Source organism: Ptychodera flava, chromosome 1, assembly GCF_041260155.1.
Source record: "Ptychodera flava strain L36383 chromosome 1, AS_Pfla_20210202, whole genome shotgun sequence".
NCBI lineage: Eukaryota > Metazoa > Hemichordata > Enteropneusta > Ptychoderidae > Ptychodera > Ptychodera flava.
In genome coordinates this window covers 10,368,641-10,393,840 of record NC_091928.1, presented here as the reverse complement: position 1 = coordinate 10,393,840, position 25,200 = coordinate 10,368,641, and the positions used below count along the sequence as shown (strand labels likewise).

Here is a 25,200-nt window from a genome sequence, read left to right as displayed (position 1 = left end):
ATTTTAAAATTCTCACAAATTTCTGTAAATGACTGGCATTAAAAGGACTAGAGAAAGTTGGCAAGTTTGAGAAGACACAAGTTTCCAACTTTGCACAGAAATGCATATAATCATAATATCCAGATCTTGTATCCTCACACTGCCTGACATATGCATCTCTGGTTTGAGACATTGGGAAAATTTCTGTAAGATGTATGAGCTTTTCTGTCCAACAGGCATGACAACGCACATTCATAATGTCAAGCTTATTAAGTACCATCCTATCAATTTTACAACCAGAGGTGTTCAGAACCCCATCCAATTGTCTGTCAGTGCTACGCATAATCTGAGATGTTCTACTTTGATAATGCTATAATCTTAGGCAAAGATTACATCGAAGAAAAGAACACTTGTGCGCAGGAAAAAATTGAAATAAATGCACCGGTGTCACTGTAAAGTGCAAAAATTCTATGGGATTTGATATATTGATCTGTCCAATGACCTAGTTAGTGAAATCATCTTCTTTCAGAGTGATACAGCTGATTGCCAGACACACAGCTGATAGATTACTCTGATTGGTAGATTGGACCATCATTTACATCAGAGTTGGGGAAACGGCGCCGCTGGGAACTTACCTTCATCATATTTCATATCAGCAAATCCGTCAAGTCTCCAGTGCTTCCCCTCCGGTGACCAGTAGGCCATCTGAGGTTCTTCGCTAAATAATACATTTTCAGGTAGTCTGCAAAGAATTGATAAAAGACATATCCCAATGTAAATTTAATGTTGTGGTTTGCTATAAATTTATACTGGCCTTTGTAAACTTCATGAGGTTTCACTTTGACCACAAAGCTGATTTTTGAGGATAATATAGAGCTCTTTAAATCATTGGAAAAATAATAGTTAACAATATATTATCCAAGTATCTTGAAAACAATACAGAAATTTGAAGCATTGCTCTGTAAAAATTCAAAATTTGCATTTCAGAAAAAAATTAAAAAAGCTGGAAAGTAAATACCATGGTAGAACAATTTTTTTTTCCAGTACAAGCTTGCAAGTTTCCCATTTTCACGTTCTTTTGATTTATAATTCTCTTGAATTTGACAATTTACAGGTATGGCTCATGACATTTAACAGGTATGATCCTTTAACGGCTCATAGCATTTATAGGTATAACAAATTGCTCTCATGGAGTATAAATTACAGGCATACTGTATGATTTGACTGTGCCTCAGAGAGGAAACCAGTATTTTAAGACGTCAGGAGAAATTTGTGCTACTGTATCAAAAGCTCTATGGTCTACAAAGCCGTATAGTTGTTCAACATCACTTACGTGAAATTCAAGCCGACAGGTGGTGCTCCGAGGGCCTCAGCTGCTGCAGCGGCACTTGCAATAGCTTTTGGATCCAGCGTCTGTCCCATTGGCAATGTACCAGACAATGTTTGTCCCAGTTTATTGTCATTACCTGGGTAAGGCATTCTCTTCAACTCATCACATACATCTATCAGAGAAAAAAAAAATGTACGGTGAAAAAAATATCCTGAATAGTATTTTCTAGTACAACTCAGGACTATCCTCCCTGAGATACTTCACAAGGTCTGATTTTGAGGGTCAGAGTTTTGGTAGAGCTATCTTATTTCAACTACCGTAAAGTTAAGGATTTCATAGTTATCCACTAAATGTTACACATGTACAAGAAAAGATCTTGCACATCTTGCAAACAGAAAGGCAAGTGTCACTAACTTGTGAGTACTCTCACTTTTTTACCAGCAATTTTGCTACACTTGACTTGGCTTCCTCAATTTACACCTACCTCTCTTCCATTCCCAATACATGCAATGGTATTGATAAAACTCCACCCAGATTAAAATGAGGGCATCAACTTTCCTTGCTAGGGGAAAGTTATCCCTGTTCACCCCAATTCCTTGTAAACAGGTCTACACTCATACCTGATGACAATGGGATTGGGCCAAACCATAGTGGGGAAAGGGCTCGGAAAATGACAATCAGGGAAACTTCTTGAGATACAAGCGATATTACAAACCTTGCGTCATCAGCCAGCCTTTGGCATTCTTTGGCTGTGGTGGTAGATGTAAGAGATCAAAATAGATGACACCACCAAGTGGCTGGTATTGTCTCAGATCTACAACGTCTTCATCTTCTTCAATTTCTTCTTCTTCCTCTTCCTCCTCAACTGGAGCTGTGAGATAACAGAGAAAAATTCTGGATGTAGCAACTTTGTGCATGCATATTTTATGATGAGGGGAATGGCTGACATACAGGAATTCATGTCAGTTTGTTCACAAAGAAGTCTGTGAAAGTCTCCCCACTCCTTTGAAATCTAAACCAAATATCACGGCACATTCTTTATCCAATGTAGCCATCACAACCCAATTATCTAGTGTAATCTCAAGTTTCTCCTTAATCTCAGCAGACTTGCAACAAAGTCCTTCTTACAATACTGTCTCAGATGGTCAACGATCCAATCCACAAAGTGTCCATGAAAAACTGACACGTATCAAATTCTATCTAAAACTCCCAAGATTTGATCACATCACACAGAAGAGTCAATGCCTCACCTTGTTCAGCTTCCTCCTCTTTCTTTGTTTCTTCCTCCCCCTCTTTCTTTTCTTCACCTTCCTCTTCTCCCTCTTTCTTTTCCTCCTCATTATTCTCAGCTTGCTGCAATGAAATATTCACAGATTAGTCATTTACGTATCTAATGGTATCAATTCCTTGCAATTATGAGTGTAGAAAGAATTCCTCCTCATAGTAGACACATTGATCATGGCTCATTAAATTTTTTGAAAATCTATACTATAGAATCTGGCAAAACTGACGATGCACCACTGTAAAATCTATATTCTACAGATACAAAAGCAGCAACCAAGAAACCATAGACACATCACTGACTGTATGTGAGTAATCTAAATTATTATGAGCATAGCCAAGCAATGCTGTCCACTACACACACTCCCTGGGTCCAGGTACCTCAGGTAATTTATGACATGCCTTGTAGTGTAGTCCCTTTCCTCTTTAAACCTGTTCACCCTAAATGCCCTGTAGACAGGTCCACTCTCACTATTGATAACTATGGGTTTGGGTCGCACCATTGTTGCCAAAATGGGTTAAAAGTTTGTGACAGTTTATAGTGACCTGAATTTACATAACTTCTTACAGGAACAATACATGGATGACAAAACATAGTAATTATCCTCGCAGATTACCGGTATCTCTCATACGGATCACAACATAATGTTTTAAAACCCAAATGTAATTAAATACTATGTGTATCTACCTCTGATTCCAATTTCAAAGTCAAATCCTCCATGCCGGGAATGGTCTCTTCACCTTCTGCATCTTCCCCCTCCCCCTCTTTCTTTTCCTCCTCTGCCTTCTCCTCCGGTTCAGGTTCCGGCTCGGGAGGAGGTGGCACAACTTTCTTCTTCTTCTTGGAGTGGAATGTGCGACAGTGGTGTGACAAGTGATCGTACTTCAAGTGCATGATGCGTATGGCTATGTCCAAGGACGCTAGCTGTTTTGTCAGTTCAAAGCCAAAGTTCTGCTCTTCAAATTCAAAAGTCTTGAATCTAAAAAAAAACATGGAAATGTGCAAAGTTCAGTGAGTGCCATAAAGAAGTGCATACAAGAGTACATTACTAGTGCCTGTACTGATAAATCCCATATAAGCCAGGTCAGGTGGCATTGAAATATGTTTAAACAGAAGAGATGCTGATATCCTGGGGACCACCATATATATTAGAAATCTAGCAATCTTACAAATGACATCTTGGGTCGTACAGGAGCTTAGTTTACTGTACATGAGGTGGTCTATTTATCAATATTAACTTATGATACTAAAAATTCAAATTGAAACTGTGAGATGAGTATTTAGGCTATAAAAACTTGCCTTGGATTTTTGCTGAGGTTTCCCCACAGCATCAGTAGAATTCTCTCATTTTGCTGCACCAACTGTAAATTACTGGTTTCTTGATCAGCCATGCTAGCTGCATCCTACAAGACAATAGAATGATACAACTTACAAGCTTGACCAAACACCGTAAACAGTGCAAGATTACTTCAAGTTTGGCCAGACATTATATCATTAGCTCACTGGCTTGCATAAGAGGTGAATGTAAAAGGTCTTTTGAGATAAATGTTTACAACTTCAATTTTCTGGTTGTCTCGTTCACATGTGGGAGAAAGGCTTGTAGTCCTTTCATGACAACACTTTTCAAGTACATAGTTGAAATAGATTTGGATCTCAGTAGAGGGCACTGTGGCAGGAAAGTACATTGTTAGGGAAGAGGTGCATACAGAGTTAGGTAAACAACTCGTGTTTAGTATTCACACAGAGAAACACAGCAACTTTGCACACTTCATGTTACAAACTTACATCATGTGTTGGGTTCTGAATGGCCAGCAAGGAATGGAAAAGTAATGTGTGAAGTTGACATGTTATTGGCATGGAATTGTTGAAAGGTATTGTCAAACATTACAAGGTATTGATTATCAATATTTAACTTAGATTAAGTTTGATCATGTAGGTGTTCTTTCTTCATGTAATGACGATCTGCAATGTGCTCTCAACAATTAGCTGTGAAAAAGTTTGACTGTACATTCAAAACAGACTGCACTTGGCAGACTTTGTTTCCCGCCAAACTACAGGTTTCCAAAAACTCATGAAAATTGTCAAACATCGGGGTAATTTGTTCTTTGAAGTACAACTTGGGTCTCAGAACTGTATATGATATGTAGAGATGACAATGCAGATTAAGATTCAGTGAGGTCCGGATTCCATTTGCAAAAACATCTGATACAGCATAGCGGGAACCAAACAAGGAATCGCTACACTGGCACAACTGGTGGCACAACCGGAAAAGTACCAAATTTCCGGGCACAAACTGAAGTACACATTTATCTGAGATGTATAACATGTCCTTCCTTGGGGCGTTGTCGAGAAAAAATTCTGCGTGGAAAGCTGCACCCAAGACTGTCATATGAACCCAATTTTCCAAAGACACTGCGATGATGCATTTTTTTAGCACATGATCAGTCCTTCCTAGTGCGTAGCTATCAGTCAAGGTCAGGCAAAACGTGATGAACTGCTTTTCAAAGCAAGCTGCGAAGCCACAATATGTAAACATCTGGATGTGTGCGCTTATGATACCTCACCTGGCTGTACTGGAATATGAACACTGGGGTTTCAATGCATACCAATGTCCATATGCCAGTACTACTAGGTAAGATATAAATTATTATCGTGGCTGGTAGAGAAAGCTGGCAGAAGCTCCATGGTTGCAGGTCTTAAGCTGGAAGTCACCGTGACATGTAGCTGGTAGTAGCCTTGCAGATGGCAACAATACAGAAAAGCTTGTTGGACGCCCAGAGCTGAAATTTGCACCTTGTGTCCATCCAATACAGATCTGATTGACTGATTGCTGGACGAAAACCTCCCATACGTCGCAAAGTCAACCCAGAAGCAATGTAAAACCTTGCATGAAAATTTTTATCCAGATGGAGCAGACAAGGTAAGCAAGTGTTCTCTGATAAGCTGATAAACTGCAGAAAATTTTAATAATTAGAAAATTCTCATCTCTGTGACAAACATTTCTAAGAAGAATTCTCTGAAATCTCACACACAGTTTGGTGTACTACCCCTTTGCTAACAAATTTTCAACAAATCTAAAGCACACAAGAAATTTTCAAAGCATGCATTTAAAATGTTGAAATTTTCAAAGTACTCTGGCAAAAAAGGGAATGTGGAAAATACAGGACAGGATGTTCTGGAAAGGAGGATATCAAGGCAAGATTCCCAAGACTGGAAAATGATGGTGTGGGCAGGATTCTAACAAACTTGAAATGTAAGGATGCGGGCAGGGTCTTCACCACAGGTAACTGGCAACCATGTGGACAGGATGCCAACTTATACAAATAATGGGACCATGGTGAATTACACGAGGGGGATCAAAATCTCATTGACTGGAGGGAAGAATCCGGGATCACAGATACCATAGTGGCAAGACACAGACAGCCCTGAATGAGTTAATACCATGAGAATATCCATTATGTCTTCATCTGCCGGGGATCCCGCCCCACCAATTGGTGCCTTCTGTCAGGAAAAAAAGGAAACCTACACTGTTGCAAAAAACTGAGTACGTTAACTCGGTATCAGCAGTGCAGTAAAGACTAGAAATTTGGTGCTTAGAAAAACGGGTAAAATTGTCTAGGACTTTAAATTATGGTTGGGAGGAGAAGGTCTGTGAACTTGACCAATGTCTGGTGTAGGATGCCAGGTTAAAAATACAAGTGCCAGAGTCTGTTCAACGTCAAAACCATGTTCATCATGCCATGTTATCCACTCACACTGGTTTCATGCACAAAAGGCCAGACTAAAGGAAAGACTTCAACTTGGACCTGTCACTCGGTCAATCACAAGGTACCGGGAATGGGGCATTCACTGGTGCAACTAAAGAGGAAGGTTGTCAAGGAGAAAGTGAATGACACAGTTGTTCTTATTCCACGTAGAGATGAAAGTTGGCATGTAAATCTCTCTATACCGGTTTCAGAGACTCCAGAGCAGCTTCATGAAAAGTTGACTTGATGTAATGCGAAGTGTGGATGCGGCAGCAATGGGAGAAAATAGCATAAAAATTCAGACCACATATCAAGGACAATTTCAGATTTCAATATCATGAAATATTTAATCAGTTTCTGTCAAACGGGGACTTGAAATGCATCCATCTGAACAGTCTTGCTGGCTGTGTACAAACTCAAGTCTGGTACCATCAAGTAGTGTTATACGGACAGCCTCATTTCACTTGAAGCAATTCAAACTAAGTGTTACAACATAACAGATCACCAGAACTACATCCAAAATCTGTTATATATTTTGGGGGTGCAACTGTTTGGTGCATTTCCTATTTCTCCCAGAATGAGACCATTAATCCTTTGAATAATCCATTAAAATAAATAATTTGATTTTTTTTACCTTCAAGAGATCCACAGTAGCAATATCCAACTTCTCGGCAAGCAAGGTCTCCAGCTCCAGGATGGTTTGCTTGTAATTAGCAGCATCCTTTTCAGAGAGTTCCTCCTCTGGCGTATCGTCCAATAGGAACGACAGCTCACCAATCAACTGTGATGATAAACATCAAAATGAAATGGTACGGTTCAGTGTTACATCAAACATTCCCTGGAGACTGAGCGAGCTCCAGACAACAGAAAATTCACACAACTTGCCGGGTTTCAAGAAGAGCTGTGTTGAAATCTCTCCCCGCTCCTTTCAGGCTTCGACAAATATTATTAACAATTACGATTTGGAATAGCTAAGATATTTCATATCAAAATTTAAGGGAAAATCAAGTTGTTACTGTATGTTAAAAAATACTTTATTCCATTACATTGCTATCATTCCAGCTGCGAACTTGTGTGCACATTTTTCAAACAAACTCAAGTTTTCTCAACTACGGTTGCACTTTCCTTGCCTTCAAATTTTCCTTCAGAGTCCTGTTTCATCTCCAGGGAACAAGATTTCTACTGCTAAACTGTTCTCATTAAATGTGGCACAATGCAAGTTGAAACCATTCAAGCATGAATGTCTTACATAACCCACTGACAGATTTCAGTCTATTTCTGTATCACTTCGAACACCATCGTCATAGCTGACACCATGTTGACAACCAATAACATTTCACCCAGCCAGTAATTGACACCTTTAGTAGGTCACAAGTTCAAATCACACCAGCAAATACTCTGTTCTGTGCTGGTTTGAGCCACAGAATAAAAAACCTTGGGCACTTTTTTCAAAATATTAGGAAAGCAGTCTGTCGCAAATGTACTTTCCCTGAAATTTAAAAAAAAAACCAAGATCAAAACTATCATGTCTGACATGTTGGCGGTGAAATTGTGCATCTTTTTGACAGATTTAGATTTCGTATTTGTTAGCAAAAATGACAACCTGAAACACTTGGCAGACACCTTTCTGAATATATTATGATCAAGTGATTGCGGAGGAACATGGGACAGAACCTTGTGACACTTTCACTTGTTATTAAAGGAGCAAATTGTGACAGATTGAATTATGGTCTAAACTGGGAGTTGATCTGATGCATGTCTACTATGGGAATTCTAAACGCTATTCCTGCCTTACTTTCAAATTAAAATCCGCCGCTTGTGGCAAAAAAATTACCAAAATTTCTGAAAATTTAGGAAATTCTGTTCGTTTTCACTGGCATTGTGGGCAGCACTTATCAAATGGCAAGCAGAGGCCTTGACAATTTGATTAGGTAGGCACTGAAATTTGTTTTACTGCACAGTAACAAAATTTGACAAAATTTCTGGAGAAGGAAAAACGCCATACCAGGGCACACCTGCTAATGAAAATGGACAATTTACATGTGGATTTGTCACTCTCAGCGCAGCTTTCATGTTAGGAAGGCAAAAGGTTGACGCATAACCTCCTGTAAAGGTACATTCTGAAGGAAAATAGCTGCTAATTTTACTATTTTCAGAATTTTTGTCTGTTACGTATTCACACAAGCAGATGTTGACAATTCGGAATATATTTTCAGCTGAAAATGACAAGCAAGTGTTGGGCGGGCAGGATAATGGGATTATTCAACTGCATCTACAGAACATCATTACACTCTCCCAAAATTCAATCATTCATCCGCGTTTAAATAAGAAAGCTTGATTTTCAATGGAAATTATTTGCAGGAGGAAGCCATACAAGATTGTGGTTACTTTGAGAGGTTGAATAGGGACAATTGCATGGCCATCAGTGAGCAATCAATGGCTTGGTTGTCATTAGGGGAAATTAAATGCAGTTTTCATGTTCCACAAACCAGGAAAATATTTGTCAAACCAGGATTGCAATTAAGTGCATGCTGAAGTCATGTGTGGGAGAGATTCCCTTTCACGGTTTACAAAGTTGGTTATCAGAATTCTGAAATCTCCGCATTGAACATCTATGGGCCAGGCAGGTTGCAAAGGTAACTCAAGTTTACATAGCATTTTATTGACAGAGTTCTATAATGTCATGAAAACCGAAGCAAAAAAGATTTCAGTAGCTCCGAACCTGCCATGTTTGAAAGCTTGGACAAGATACATGCACATTGCAATGCATCCGGTTTCTTCAGTTCTGTTTATCGAATTGTATCTGGCAGATATAACTGTCTATAGAATCACCTGAGCGACGTCCACAGATGGAAACTCTGGTGACACAAAAATTGAATGACCTTGCCTGTTATGTATTAACCATATAAATCTACCATATTCAAATAACTTATTTATACAGTAGTGCAAAGGCCTTTCTGAAACATTTAGTCAGCTCTGAACAACTATGGATGAAATGATACGACTTCTAACAATTACTGAAATTTATCAAAATGGTCTCTTTCATGCATGTTAATAACCCTTCAGATTTTTGTTGTGTTTTGCATACTTACAGAATGAGTCAGTTGACTTTCTTTGAGAACACTTTCTATGTCATTCTTACTATCATCTTCCTTCCAAAGGTTCATATAGGTGTTGATCTCGCCGGGAATGGTAGGGTCTGGACTTCCATCGCATAACATATACCTGTTCCACTGAAATAGAGTTCACAGAAAAACAATGATCAATGAATTGCTTGCAGTTTTATCATGCACTAAAGAATTTATAAATGTAAAAGGGTACGGTGAAACGTGCAACTTTTTACAGCCCAGTCATATTTCATAAAATCTAATGCCAAGAGTTATTTCAGCCAATTAAAATGTCAGGTTGGATTTCAAATGGGAACAGTATTTTGTTGAAATTCCAAGGCAATCGCAAATCACGTGGCATTCTAGTGGGGTTTTTTTAGAATCAAGTGCACTATAAGGTACCATAGAAAAGGTTGTTGTGGGACTCTGAAGAGAAGTCTAAAAAATTTTTTAAAAATTGGAAAAGTATTGAGAATTCCTCCATATAAAATTTCATAGATACAGAGGACAACAGTACAATGTCATATTACATATGCCACACGTGCACACGCCTGACTTCTAACAGGTCACTGACAGCACTTATCCTGTAGCTAAAGAGTGACAATGCATTCTGCCAATCATCAGCAGAGCATCAGGTCACATGATAGACAGCCAATCTGCATATTCATAAGAAATGATATTCAGAACATATGGGCCCAGTCTAACTTTGCCTACCTCTTGGACACTTTCACAGATATTGAGATAATTTCAACACAGGGCACAAATAATTTCAACACCGGGCAAATTAATTAGCTGTCACATTATAGGGCAATTTGATAATTTATAAGACTAAAAAAAAAAAACTCATTTTGAATATTTCTGAAAATTCACCATGACCTACAACAATTTTTCCAATAATTTTAAATCAACATTTCATAAACCTTGGTCACAATATCCATTCAACTAGATTATGACAATGTCAAGAAAAAACAATTTTGGAAGATTTTGGATTCAGCTGGCACTTTGATCTGCCAGTGACAATTTGAATATGGACATTCTTCATGGGACACTGTCAAAGGAAAGCTACAATGAATCCTGAAAAGGCAAGAAACCAAAAAAGAGGACTGGACTTTCAAGTGCGTACACAAAAGTGTATGCCAGCATTCTTAACAAGCCCCACTGTATAAATTACATTGGTACTGAGCGGCACAAATGCCCCCTTTTTATCCAAATATTATGTAACCGAAACTGGAGCAGCCGAATTGGACATGCTAATTTTGGAATTTGTCACCAGCTGACATAAGTCACTGCAACTGCCAATACAGTTCACACCCTGGTGAGATATTTCCACCAACTTGGCTGGCTGAAATTAAAAACCCCGGTCAGGAGTGTAACCGGGAGCAACTTCCCAATCTTTCTACGGCAACAAATTAATTTCATTTATTTTCTTCGGTGGTGTTAAATTTGCATTTTAGCAAATGGGGCAGCTGATTACCGTCTCAATCACAGCTTCCGACTGTTTGAATCCTTTCCAATTTCCCCCGGGGCACTTTTAATCTTAAGTGGGGCTTTCTGTGGCCATTGAAAAGGGGCTTCTTTTGACCGCTGGGGTATTGTGGCGACGTGGACATTGTTATGCAAGATGCAGGGGAGAGCTTTTGTCTCACAAGACAATATGGGAAAGAATGTGTGCAGCAGTTTGTATTCAGGGAATTAATGGCCCCCATCCCTCCCCTGAAATGCTACTCTTAATGAGATGACCGAATATTTATCCTACAATTCTATTTGCCTTGGCGTGGTTTCCACAACTGGACACCTATGGCAACCGGGAAAACCTGTTGCTGTGTCCACACACACCCCACCTGTCCTCAAATCATTGCATCTTCACAGCATTTCACACCAACGTAACCAACCAAAGCCCCGCTGTTTTGTGATTAAAAGCAAGCACATGTCGTGTATTAACAGGCACAAAAAATTTGAATTTCCACACTTAATCTTATAAACTGGTTTACATTCCATTTCACCGGCACTTTCTCAAAGGCGGGTCCGACTGGATTCAAAATATCTGGTACCCACCGCAAGCAAATGCAAACTGTTCCCTACTCAAGACAGTGGTTCAAAAAGCCAATTAGCATTGGAATAAACAGGTTGAGGAGACATGAAAAGGAAAGTGAAGAAAATACCTTGGCTTTAGCCCTTCTTTCTGCATTCTGGTTCTCCAAAGCAGTTAAATTGCCTTCAAGAATGGAGTTCAGCTCGCCCACTTCGGCCGCGTGTCGCTTTCTCTCCTGAAGGAAACGAGAAGAAAACCTTACATGAGAGGAACTAGGGCTTCTTCCTCAAACCTGCTGCATGGCCTCCCCATACCACACCGGGTCAAATGCTATCAAACTTGAATAATTTACATATTGCAAACTAATGAAGCCATGCTTGAATTCAAGCAAAGTGTCCAGACTTTTCACAAAATTCACAGCAAATATATTCCACGTGGTGAACTAGGCTTGGTAAAATTTATTGGCAAGGTCAAAATCATTTCAAGGCTTGTCCGTTTTTAGCTTTGATAGTTTCCCCCCATAGGCATTAATTATTCACACTGACCCCTGAGTGTCTAGTGCAATGCCACTCCCAGCACTTGTCTTACTTACAACGCCATGGTGGGAAAAAAATACAACACATTTTTTCCAAATGACAGTACAGTAAGGGGGTAATGCTAACAGACACATACTGGAGTGAAAATTGTGGTGTATGAATCTCATGTGGTAGGGTTTCGGTTGTGAGATTCCCAATTGGGATTTTCAATGAGAGTTAGGACTCTGCCAACATGGCACTGTCACACTATGCATATGCAATGCAGTATGGCTGGTCTTACAGAGAACAGAAATACATGCTGGGGAATTATTCTGCTATGAAAACACCACAGTGGGTTCAAAAAGCTCTTGATACAGTAACACTTTCTCTGACTCACCTCTGCTTCAATCCGAGCCCTCTCTTCTTTCTCTTGTCGTTCTCTCTCCTGTCGCTCACGTTCCTCTTCTTCAGCTCTGAGCTGTGCTTCTTCTGTCAGTGAAAGTAGTCAAATGACAGTGCAACGGTCAGTGACATACATAATAAATACCCAAGCATTGTCAAAGGCTTGCTGCATCTACATGCACTGTTACGTAACATGCAAATACCCGGCAAATACAGATAATGAAAGGCCCCGGCTTGCTCATTATACATGGCATCTTTTCAAACGGTTCAAGAGGCATTCCATGCCTGCCTGGCTGAATAATTCCCTCATTTTTGTCGTATTTTCTTTGCTAGGGTCATTTTCGACCACAAAAATATACACTTCTTAAAAAATAACCTCAAAATTGAAACTGGCTTCCGGAACATTAGAGTTGTAGTATCATATTTTATTGGTTACTATCTGTAAATTCTGCAGAACAAGCCTCAGTAAGGCCCTCTAGGTCAGTAATAATAGGCTTGCCACACCCAGAGATGCCCACCCAGTTATACATGTAAATGTAAAAACCCACGACACCTTGCCAGATATATTGATTTTCAAAATATAAACACAATAATTATAACATGTAGCTTACTGAAAAAAAATTAAATATATTAAAAATTGTTTCGACTCAAGAAGTAAATAGTTTGTACGACGGGCAAACTAATTTACTTTATTCAAATATCTCCAGGATCCAGCATTTTTTTTTTGTGGTCTATTATTCTCAGCTGAACAGGTTCATTATTATCAGAAAAGTGAGTGATAAAGGAATGTTTATGCAGCGGAGAACAAGTGAATAAATTGAAGAGTAGTTGCATGTTTGAACAGGTTCAAATGCCCCAAGCCCTTCATTTGCACGATTTGTTAGATCATGTCATGTAAGAATATGCAAAGAACTGCATTTTTCAGGTAAAACACACCATGGTATGATTTACCCACCCAAATGCTTGGTCAGATTTTTTGCAAGTTTAATTTTGTATCTAATTTCATTAACAAACTTAAAAACATATTTGCACAATTTAACAGTTTTAAAAATCAGGGACTTGGATTTCTCAGTTCCTCTCACATTTTTTTTCTCCACCTTGGTTAATTTTTTTCCAAAGTGGTACTGTGAAACTTTATATATCTAACTTTCTGTCTCACATAGATATTTTACTTTGCTGGGGGATAGAAGTTCAGTCAAATGTGAAAACAGAATAAAAACTCAATGCATATTTTACACATCCGTTCTAATGTGTAAAAATACCAAAGTGCAAAGCTGCAAAATAAAATCAGAAAATTATGGTAACACCATCCATTTAGAAAGAACATCCTGTCCAATTTTTTTGGGAAATAATGATGAAAATATTGAAGGAGAGGGGCTTGAATGTAAAACTTAAGAAGTACTTTTCAGAATTGTTTGGATCAAGTTCAAGGAACATGAATTAAAATACCCACACACACATGGATATATATATATACCAGTATATATATATAGGACTTCCAATGTTAATTGCATTGTTATAATTTATACATTTGTGACTAACAGATAGCTATGTAGTAATTTTATGTGAGTGTAGTCTTAAAGTTTATGATTGGTATTTTTCTTAGGACCCAGATTTTTGCATGATTTCATATAGCCATCACACAATTTCGGCATTGAAAATCAATGTGTTCATGAGGCATGGCAGAAATGAAAAATAAGAATGTTTTGCCAATTTTTGCCGACTAACTAAGAGCTGGAACATAGTTTAACATAAATGACATGTGCAATCAGAGTATTTCAGAATGTGAAGAGAAACAACTTGAAGTAAGGGCCATGCAAATGCATGAAAGGTTTACATTTAATATTCAGTAAAGTCATGTGACAGTTTAACACTGACAGCACAGTTCATACCTGTTGAGCTGAATAGTGCTCCAATTTCTCAAAATTTTCTGTAGTTTTTCAGTAACTTTGACGTTTCCATGGTGATTTACCCATGAATACCTCAAATTACTGTCATGCCTGGCCCTGCCTGCCCACATCGTTTCCAAGACTGCACTCATTCAAATTAATTGGAGACCAATTATTAGGGTAATTATTACTCTAATTGACACATCAATCATGCACCAGGGGCCACAGTGTCACCAATTTGCATGTGCTCGGCCGAGCCAAGCAGGGCAGGCACAAAATTCAATACCATGATTGCCAACGATTCATTCTTACCTTTCAAAACGCTCAATTTTAAAAACCAAATGACATACGCAATTTTTAAATCGCTGCATATTATATTTGAAAATTCTACGAGTGTTTTCTAATCTGGCAGATTCAAGTGTGACAGTAACTCACGTGTGGTGGACCGATTTCTGGCAGTTCAGAGGTCATGCTATTTCAGGCCACTTAAAATTACGCTTCATGCATCCACAGTTAATGTATATATATAATATTTAGTTTTGGTTGATCAATATATTGGTTTACGTGATAATATGTAGTTCATACGGTTGACAAAATTCATGTTTAAACTTTTAAACCATGGTTTGTCACAAATCCATTGTTTTCTATGGTAAAGTTGGACCTGTATACAGGGAACTCGGGGTGAAAGGGTTAAACTTTGAAATCAAAATTTGTCCAACTTAATCTTCAAAACAACTTCTGTTCCCATAAAAACTATTATTCTGCTGTATTAAACTTTAAAGTTACATGTATATGTGTGAAAGTAATAATGGAAATCAGTCCATGAAAATTCGACAGAAAATTTTGAAAAGCTTTGCCATCATGGTATAAAAATTATAATTAATACCAAACTCTGACATTAAGTTTTATTTATGGTACCCACCACTTGGTATGGACATCAAATATCAAAGTATTGAAATTTCTACATTAGTATATCTGTCAGCAGTTGTGTAGTTGGGTGTTTTTTTACTTGCATGCAACAGGTGACCCTTGACCTAAAATTACCATTGCATATACGGTTAATGTTCAGCTATTAAAGTTCAAAGGGCATAAAAGTTCAAAGGGTATAAAACAAGTTGGGGGGGGGGAGAGTTGGTGGGCTGGATCAGGCAGCGATTCATTGAACAGTACAATTCCGCTACCCAAGATGTCATCGAGGCCAGCAGTGAGTGCGGCTCATGGATTGACCGATTTACGAGCCACATGGAACAGAAGAACAGTTTAAGAGAAATGATCTCATGATCATGGCGATACAATTGACTGTGTGAAGCTAAAATCAGCAGCATTGTTTGTCATTGTTCTGCATTGGTATTTAGACTGGTTAGCGTCAATACGCAGACACCAAGGATAACTTTTATTGATGTAACACTGGATAATGTTCAGAACAGATATATCGGCAGCTTGCATAGACGTAGGTCTCCCCTATCTATCAAGTTGTGCACTCCAGTTGATATGTGACTGGTGAAGGAACTTTGCCTGAAAATCAACATTTACTCTGAGAGCACTGTGCCACAACATCCTTATTAATTTGTGCAACAGATTGGCAAGTTAAAATAGCATAGTGTTTTTCATCTCACAGGTTGGAATTGAAATTGATGGAAGAAAGGCTAACGTGGGCTGACATTTTTAAAATATGCATGATTTATCCTTATTCAAAAATTAAACAGTACCATTTACTGAGATTTTGAAGTCGTTATCGTTTATGATTCATGTTGACCGACATTGAACTTTACACTTTGCAGCATTTCTTCAGTGTGTTTTCTGCTATAACTGTGATAACAACAATAAATATTTAAGGTAGAACGCGGCTCGGAGACAGATATTCAGACTCTCAAATTCCTACAATTCTTTTCTGATCTAATGCTTGTGAATGTTCATTTTAAAGCTCTTGGGGTAAGAAAACCTTTCACCATCTTAGTTTTTTGAAAATCCAAAATTTAATTTTGACCCCATAGAATTAACACAGGGATGGCGGCCATTTTGAATTTCAAATATTGCAAAATGGAGAGTAATTTGTTTTGCTAGTTCAAAAATTTGCATGGTGACCCTCAATTTTTATTTTTGATTTGGTAAGAGAATGGTTGAAAGTTTCATTTAGGAAAGTTTGAGCATAAGTTTAAATCTTTCACTTTCGAGGCACATACTACCTTAAGGATGAATGAGATATGCTATACACGTATGTGATAGAAAAGGGAATGAGAAGAGCAAGGCATATTAATTATTATGCACACACTGTGTCATCCCGACTCAGAGCTGAACATGATGATTACATCTACATCAGAAAATAAGATTGGACCATAGTAAGATGGTAGCAGAATCAACAACACCTTATAGCATCTAGCCCTGTGTACGATGCTGCGTCACTGGTGAGCTGGGGGCCGTACACACGCTGGTAACACACAGCATCGTCACACAGGGCCTCTGTTGCGTCATATTGAACTTGCAAATGATTTTGCGTGATGAAAAACATTTGCTTCCATCACACACTGCACTGAATCCAGTGAATGACCTTCGGTGTACATACAGTTCAACACAATCTTGACACCATGGCATATAAATATATTATCCTTACTACTTTCAATGCTTACCTTGTGGAACAGTATCACAAGAAATCTGTTATTACAGTGCAGAATATTAAAGATGGTAGAACAATTCAGGCGAGAATTATTTAGATGAGGTTGGATTTTCCAATGCACTCACAAAGCAGAGGAAGGATACACACAGTGGATTGCAAACTATGCACACTAAGGTGATACTTCCCCTGAATTCATCAACTGCATTTGAAAGAATTAACATTTCATTCAACCTAGCAAAGACAATAGCAGATCACAAAGGAAACGGTCAATTAAAAGCAAACTCTCCTATTTAGCATTCACTGCTGTTGTCTCTGGTTGGATCCTCGGACTCGGACACCCACTGTGCATGATGCCTGAATCCATACAGCAGGTTAATGGGAAAAGAGGCATAGTTCATTATGAAAGTCTATCAACTTCCCTTCAATGTTATCGCTGACGATGTGAGGATATCAAAATATTGCTGTAGGAAGTGGTTTTTTTTAGTTTTTGTATGAAATACCAGAAGAGGAAATTTTGATTCATTTTTTTCAAGTAGGGTAAATATACAATTTACTGCTACCTGACTGAGGAAATTGAACGCTTTACATTTTTTTGCGGTAGATATATTTGCAAACTGTTGAACAGTAACGTTACGCCATTACAGCGTAGTAATCACCTGCTTTTCATACACTTTTATCTTGTAACCAGAATTCTGCATGTACCATGTGTGTATTGAACTTCTGGTCATGAAATGTGAATAATATTTACAGAAATTGCAGCTGAATTTCAACCCCTCTCTGACAGTCTGATAGAAAAATATAAGATATAACCAACCCTTGGTTTTGCCATTCTGAGGCCAATATGCAATCTATATGCAATATGTTATAGAAAAGTCCAGAAGGTATGGAATTTCAAAACCATTGCTAAATGACAAATTACGGAATGAACTTTCTTGAGCTTTTCGTTCTGCTTCTATGCACAATTTTCTCTAAAATTTTTCTTCCTTGATATTTTAGATTTTTTTGGGGGAGTCTCTGACATTTTAATATAAAATAGACTGTACCTTGGGGACAGTTTTTCAGACACTCAAATTTTTGCAGTACTTTTTTCCGGTCTGTTGCTTGTTCTATTTTGAAGACTGTGGAGATAATGAATTTAACACAGTCTTGTTTCTTTGTAAACCCAAAATTTTAATTCTTTATCTCCAATAGAGTAAACATCTAGGGTATAGCTCATGCCATTTCAATTTTTCAAATTTTGATAAATTTTAGGTTGTTCGTTTTTCTTATCCAGACCTTTGGATGAGCATTTTTTACTATGATGTCTCTGATAGGTGACAGGGTGCCGTAAATTGTTGCGCTCGTAGTTAGGGGAATTACGAGTTGAGAGGTACCAGTCTGGATCGTAATGCTTTCAGTAACTGAAGCTGACACACCAAGATGTAGATTGTAACACAACCTTGTACTTTATTGCAAGATGGCGACCGTGTCGTTCACTGTCAACGGTCTGATCTCAAGTCTCAGTCTTAACTCTCTACAAAGTTAAATACATCTTCAAACTTACATAATTACAAAAGTTATCACGTGGTAATTTTCCCGCCAGTCTCTGATTGTTTCTTAAGATTAAATAAGATCACACCATGGAATAGTAAGTTGTGAGTTTGAACCTGATCGAAAATCTACTGTATTTGCATGGTAACCTCTAAGATTTATTCATAATCATGAAACTGAAATTTCTAAAGTTTTCTAGATGAGAGAATGTATGAACAGGTGAAAACTTTCATTTTTGTTGAAGTGCTTATAATCCCAATAATTCTTCCATGCATGGTTTGCGCATAGCATGTTATTCTGGGTCTCTCTACAGCCCTGCCTGCACAAAGCTAATATTGATGTGCTCAGAACTGTGCACGACCAAGGATTCCCAACTCTGCAATCATTGTCAGTACTGTGTCAATGTCAACATAGCGATGGATCTTGCAACAAATGGTAACAAGTTTTGGGGTCATCAGAATAAACCATGGTCACTTCAAAGAGAACATTAGAACTGGATAAATAGACACTAATGATTACATAATTACTGAAAACTACTAATTACAAAGCTGTTTCTGATGTTGATTCAAGGTGTACAAGGTACTGCTTCCTGACACCAATCAATGCCAGGTAATTACCGTACAGCACACACCTCAATGAGCGATCTCAGTGGAGTCCCCGTCTGGACATGCCCACTGTGTACAATTAAAATATAACCCATCGACGTATACATGAAAAAGCTACACCAACAAATGAGACTTGAGTCAATAATTTTATATATATTAAATGAATGACAAAGGGTTTGAAGAATGCTTCTACTTTTGCTTAAAATTCAATATTTGATGTACAGGAATAGTTCGGATTACGACTTAAAACAAACTTTAATAAAAACATTGCATGTTGAACCACACATTCCAATACACTCTTGAACAAACTTTACACGAAAAATACTCTTGCGTCTGAATGTCAGTGTTACTGTTAGTTTTTTCCTTTTAACTTAACATCTTGTGAGGGGAAAAATGACAATCCAACCTTTCAAAGGTCAACAATAATAATTAACCCTTTGAGTACTGTAATTTTTCTCCCCAAATGTCAGGGCAACATTTTACCAATTTTTATGAATTTTTCTGCAATTTTTTCCATGATTTTGGACCAAATAGACAAAAATGTTCATGGGCTACACTTTTTAACCAAAATTTTGAGAAAAATTAGGAAAAAATTGTTCAGATCTGAAAGAAATTGTTGGCATTATATTGTATAAGGCAACAAAAGTCGGCTTTGGCACTCAAAGGGTTACAACCATTGACACAACAAGTGTATTTCAATTTGTGGGTTCAATTTTGTTGACTGAATGAAAAAAGATATCCCCATTTTTGTAAAATCTATTTCTGACCCTACAAAGATACTCTAATTTTTTAAAATGTCTATTTCTGACCATATGACAATGCTTTTTCCCTAGACCCAAAAATTAATCTACATTGTACCCATTTTTCTTTGGTATTTGAACAATACCTGGTTCTTTTTATCCCATCAAACCAGGAATGTGTAGTATGTTGATGTGACATAACCAACAATAGCAACGGAATTATATTTAATCGTTTTGGCATCATTGTGGCATGTACATACATTCAAAGGACAGGCCTATTTATACCAATCAGTGAACAGAAATCTTCAACAGCTTATCAAGTGACCAAAAATATGCTTTTGTCAAAATTCAAATTCTGTATCAACACCTTTGTAGATTGACTGTTTTTTCTTCATCAAATGTAATTGACCTTCAGTTTATCTCCTATTGGATTCAGTCAAACTTTGATTGTTGGGATAATGCTGGTGAAGCCCTTAGGCAATGAAATCCATCGTTTATGTCGCATTTTAAAGTCCTTTCTATATATATTTATGAAAAGTACTGAAAGACAGAAAAGATGACCTTTATCAAATCTGCTACAGTCAAGGCGTCATTGAATCTTGCTGAATTTAACCCTTTGAGCGCCAAAGTCAATTTTTGTCACCCTTATAAAATATACCTCAGTCTACTTTGGTTAGGTTTTTGCCAAAATTTTCAGAGAAAAACTGTGGCAAATGAAATGTTGTGTGCATTTAGTCCAAAATTATCAGAAAAAATTACAGAAAAGTTCATAAAAATTGGGGAAATGTTGCACTAAAATTTTTGGTGGGATAAAATACAGCAGTCAAGGAGTTAGTAGAGTCAGACCTAGCTTGGTTAAACTGGTCTATGTGGTGCTTCTAGAATGTGTCAAGAATCAGCAAGTCTTTTTTGACACATTTCATTCTGTTTACTTAGATTAATCACTGTCTTGTGATCACTAGATGAATTCTTCAGTTCAATTCATGTACGGTACAGAAACTGGAAAATGCAAATTTGACTGGGAAAAAAAGGCACCACCTGGTGGGGAGAAGATTATAATATCGTAGACTCAATGAGGAAAAAATTTTCAAATCACGAAATACATGGTTTCAAGAGACAAATTATTTGGCACAAACACATGGTTAACTGACAGTTTTTTACAAAGGGTGTAAATGAGGATAGATTCAAATTCTTGACACCTCAGCAGAAAAAAAATGAGATGAAAAACATGTAGGAATATAAAATTATTAATAGAGAGTGTTAACCTTGAAGAGGAATGAGATAGCTACTGCAAACATTCTTTCAAAACGTAAATTTTTCTCATTGGTACCATAATATAGAAAGACATTTATTACTCAAAAGCTTTACGAATGCAATAATGCCCTTATGTACTTGAGGAAAATCACATCGAGTTTGGCACCTTTACGGGATGTATTTTATGAGGGATGTGGTCATGAAACATTCACACATGGGAATGTATGTAGGATTTTTTGAAGAAGTGTATTTTCTCTAGTACAGACTGTCGTATTAAGTCAACATAGCTGGAGAATTTAAATGATACAATGAATCTGTGAAATACTTTGTTTTAATTTACAATTCTCAATGGGGCACCTTTGATATAACACATATTGGACGTATGGGACTCACACGACCTTTGCGCTCGGTGCCGATGACCGTGTCTCCTTAATTACATTGTCCGTGACAACACTTCAATACAAATTGTGTGTCGTTCCAGTAACAAAAAGAGAAAGCAGTTGGCTATACAAACGGAGATAGGTGACCTCTGACCCTGACGGTGAAGATTGCCCAGGTGATGAATACAAATGAAAAATTACAGTTGAAATGAATTAGCAGGAGTCACCTTATGACCTTTACATGCAATTGAGAATTAATATACCACTTTACTCTACATCAAGGTAAAATGTGTAATTAATGCCCTGGCTTGCTTAACCCTTTGAGCGCTGTAATTTTCTCCCGCCAAAATTTTAGTGCAAAATTTTACCAATTTTTATGAATTTTTCTGTAATTTTTTTATATTTTTGGACCAAATGGATATCACATTTCATTTACTACAGTTTTTTCTCAAAATTTTGGCAAATATCTGAGAAAAACTGACCGGGGTTTATTTTATAAAGGGGACAAAAATAGACTGTGGCACTCAAAGGCATATCCGCAATAGAAACACCATAATTTTGGGGTTTTTTCCCCATTTCTTTCGTAAACCACATAAAGTAGTATATTTTTAACTACAATAATTATTATTATTTATCTCCCTGTATCTAAAAAGTAGCATTTTATTGTCTTTGTGATTTTTAAGAAACAAAGACATTAATTACAAATTACAAATCGTCAATGGTAACCATGATTATTTATTATTCATAACATTTTGAAACTCAAAAGTCACTGCTGTTAATAGATTGGTATTTCACAATATCTCATTTTCATGTCATGGGATTAGAAATGTATATCGGAAAGATTTGTAACAAACTATTATATGAAAATAGCTTTTTGTGTCATATTTGAAATGCTCTCATCATTCCTGACATCAAGTGATACATCACATCATGCTTTCACTGAGACAAGAAAGGAGCCCTTAGCACCATCTAAAGAAGAAATTGCCCGTATCTTCAACAAATATTGACATTTTCACTTCAAATATCAAAGTGCCAAGGCAGTCTATCTGGAGTGTCTGTATTCCCCCCACACTAGTCAATACACACCCAGTGATAGATTTGGCTTCTTGAAACTAGATACAAAACATACACGCATGCAGCTCTGCTGGGTATGCTGACGAGCGGCTGAGCAATTATGTAAGGTTCCTCATTGCCATGGTAACAAGGTTCCCCATCAACATTAAAGAAAGCGAAAAGGACATGATTGATTTACATCTTGGAGATGAAGCAAGTTAGATATTGTCAAATGAAGATCTCGTTCAACTGACTGTAATTTTCATACCTTCATTGACCTTAAAGTCTGGCAGATGTCGAAAGCTGAAATAATTCTTTCTGCTACGAATGTATGTGTGGAAACATGATGGAAAATGTTCTTTCCTCATGAAACTATTATTGAAAACTTAAAAACTGTTAATTATTCTCTGTAAGCTTTATCTTGCCATTATAAGAGATGTAAAATGATCAACCGCTATTATTGGCCAATTGGTTGTGCCATGTAATTCTTCTTGACCAACGGACAGCTAGGTCCAGAGAGTTAAAAAGCCATTGCCATGACATAGCAACAAGCGAGTGAGACCAGAAGTGTGGTACAGAAACTTGCCAACGTTGTAAATATTGAAATAATTTCAAATACGACCAAACTGAAAACCAGCACTGGAGGTAGAACACCAAAATTATTGAAGTACTTTATTTCCATGGATAATGCAGTGGTGTTTCACAAAAGATGACACTTTGGCATTCAGTGTATTACAATGTATAGCAGTACACTCCATACAGGTGTTAAAGGAAGCTGCTGGTTTTGACATGTTATGCATAATTTAGAACAGCTTTTGTGATGTTATGTGCCAGGTATTTCTCTATCATCATACTAATTGTTTCCTGTACATGAGTGACATGCAAATTATCTAGAAATCAAAATTCAGACAAGCTTCATAAAACGTGCAGGGAAATCTGGCAGACAAGACCAGCAAAGTATTCATGTTTTACCCTCTAATCATCATGGTTTGGCCCAAAACCTATTGTACCTTTTGCTGAATGTCGACCTCTTTACAAGAAATCAGGGGGAACAGGTAAAATTTTGGGTAAATATAAAATGCTGAGTGAAATTTGAGAAAACTTGGACTAAAACTGTCTTCAATACTATTGCCTTCTTTGAAATGTTATTACAGTGTTAAAATTTGGACTAGTGGATAAGATTAAACTTTCAGGGATGGCTAAATCATCACCATAATATATTATATGTTCATATTTGCATAATACCAATACTTGTAATACATCAGTATTAGAAATGAAGCATATCTTAAATTTTTTACCTTACTTTGATATTTATCCTACCTGTTGCATGCAAATATCATTGGTATTAAAATTTGTAACTTAAAAACACTTGATTATTGCCAGATTTACCTTTTAAGGAAATTAATTTAATTGATAAAGATTTCAAAGGAAAACCAAAGATTGACAAATTATTAATAAACACTTCCCTCATCAACCTATGTGTGAACCAGGGATTGATCAGGGAGCCTTTACAGAAATCCTCCCAAAAGATGAAAAAGATTTGATGCATAGAAATGTTACCATGCATATCCTATTTTTTGTTTCTCAGTCAAAATGCTTACCAATAAATACATAGTGGTCATATCAGAAGTTGGACCCTAACCCCCTAGGTCAGTAAACATTTGCAAGACCTGAAGGCTATCCTGCCACCATCTGTACAAAGGATGGTTCAGTAACCCACTATGATGGTGATCTCCTGCCCATACTCACGGCATGCAGCCTGGATTCAATGAACACACACACAAATACACAGTACACATTCAAGACACACAAAAATTACAAATGGCATTACAACAATGATTGATTCCTATAATAACCTTGACAGCATAACTTTGGAAACCAAGGTAGAGTTCATAATGTGCTGACCTGTTGCACGTGAACTAATTACACCAACAATCAGGTTAATTGCTTTTATTCATCACCGTTAATATCATTCATAAATATTTCAACAGTTCATCAAACTGCCAGTTAGAGTAGGGGAGCCTTGAGGGTATGTTTGTTCTTTTTCTTCTCATAGTCAGTGGCCTGGGGTTACAAGAATCCCTCTAAATTTTCAAATTCTCATTGAAAGTGAAATCAATATTGTATAGTACTGCTTCCTTAAATTTTAAAGTCTTGAAGAATGTCCCAAGGCAAAAAGAAGTTAATGGTCTTCATCCAATAGGAATTGAGCTGTATATATAGTTTATATGAGGTTAGGTCATGAAAGAGGCAAGAGCACACGTCATCAGATTTTGTACGTTTATATTTAATGATGTTCTCATACATATTCACAAATTCAAGCAATTGTGGTGGAAGTTCATAGGTAACAAACATCACCAGCTTTTGAAGTTCTGTTTTCAATGATATCCTGTTGAGGTTATGAAAATACAGACGTCAAGTGTACTATAAACAACAATTTAATAATGGTTTTCCTTTGGGAGATGGTCTCACCTGAACATCAAAGGAACCATGTGAATAGTACAACAGCTCATGATCAATAGACAACCATCAACAGCTGTTAAAACAATCACCTCTACAATTTTTGAGTGGGAAACCTGGCTAGACAATAAAAATTTCGTATGTCACAGTATATACCAGACTTGTCCAGTACAAAAGAAACAGAGAACGAACAGATTAAAAGACAAAGACAGGACACATAATGTATATAGCAGATCATAATCAGGCCTTTTATGATTCATATAACCTTAGAAATTCTGCACA

At 37.2% G+C, this 25,200-nt stretch overlaps 1 protein-coding gene across 8 annotated transcripts in view; it reads right to left on the bottom strand.

Annotated features, from left to right (window-relative positions):
* The window catches only part of LOC139129843 (dynein axonemal intermediate chain 7-like), a 105,870-nt gene that overhangs the window by 5,332 nt on the left and 75,338 nt on the right, over positions 1 to 25,200 (bottom strand). For 4 of the 8 annotated variants that reach the window (XM_070695547.1, XM_070695526.1, XM_070695555.1 and 1 more), the window contains exons 3-13: positions 12,389 to 12,480; positions 11,607 to 11,711; positions 9,430 to 9,570; positions 6,972 to 7,118; positions 4,377 to 4,391; positions 3,891 to 3,994; positions 3,279 to 3,570; positions 2,560 to 2,662; positions 2,025 to 2,180; positions 1,313 to 1,481; positions 615 to 721 (exon numbers count right to left, since the gene is read on the bottom strand). In XM_070695547.1, coding sequence (XP_070551648.1) covers positions 615 to 721; positions 1,313 to 1,481; positions 2,025 to 2,180; positions 2,560 to 2,662; positions 3,279 to 3,570; positions 3,891 to 3,994; positions 4,377 to 4,391; positions 6,972 to 7,118; positions 9,430 to 9,570; positions 11,607 to 11,711; positions 12,389 to 12,480 — 1,431 coding nt within the window. The remainder of the gene's footprint in view (positions 1 to 614; positions 722 to 1,312; positions 1,482 to 2,024; positions 2,181 to 2,559; positions 2,663 to 3,278; positions 3,571 to 3,890; positions 3,995 to 4,376; positions 4,392 to 6,971; positions 7,119 to 9,429; positions 9,571 to 11,606; positions 11,712 to 12,388; positions 12,481 to 25,200) is intronic. The other 4 variants (XM_070695575.1, XM_070695562.1, XM_070695533.1 and 1 more) reach the window with 1 other exon arrangement.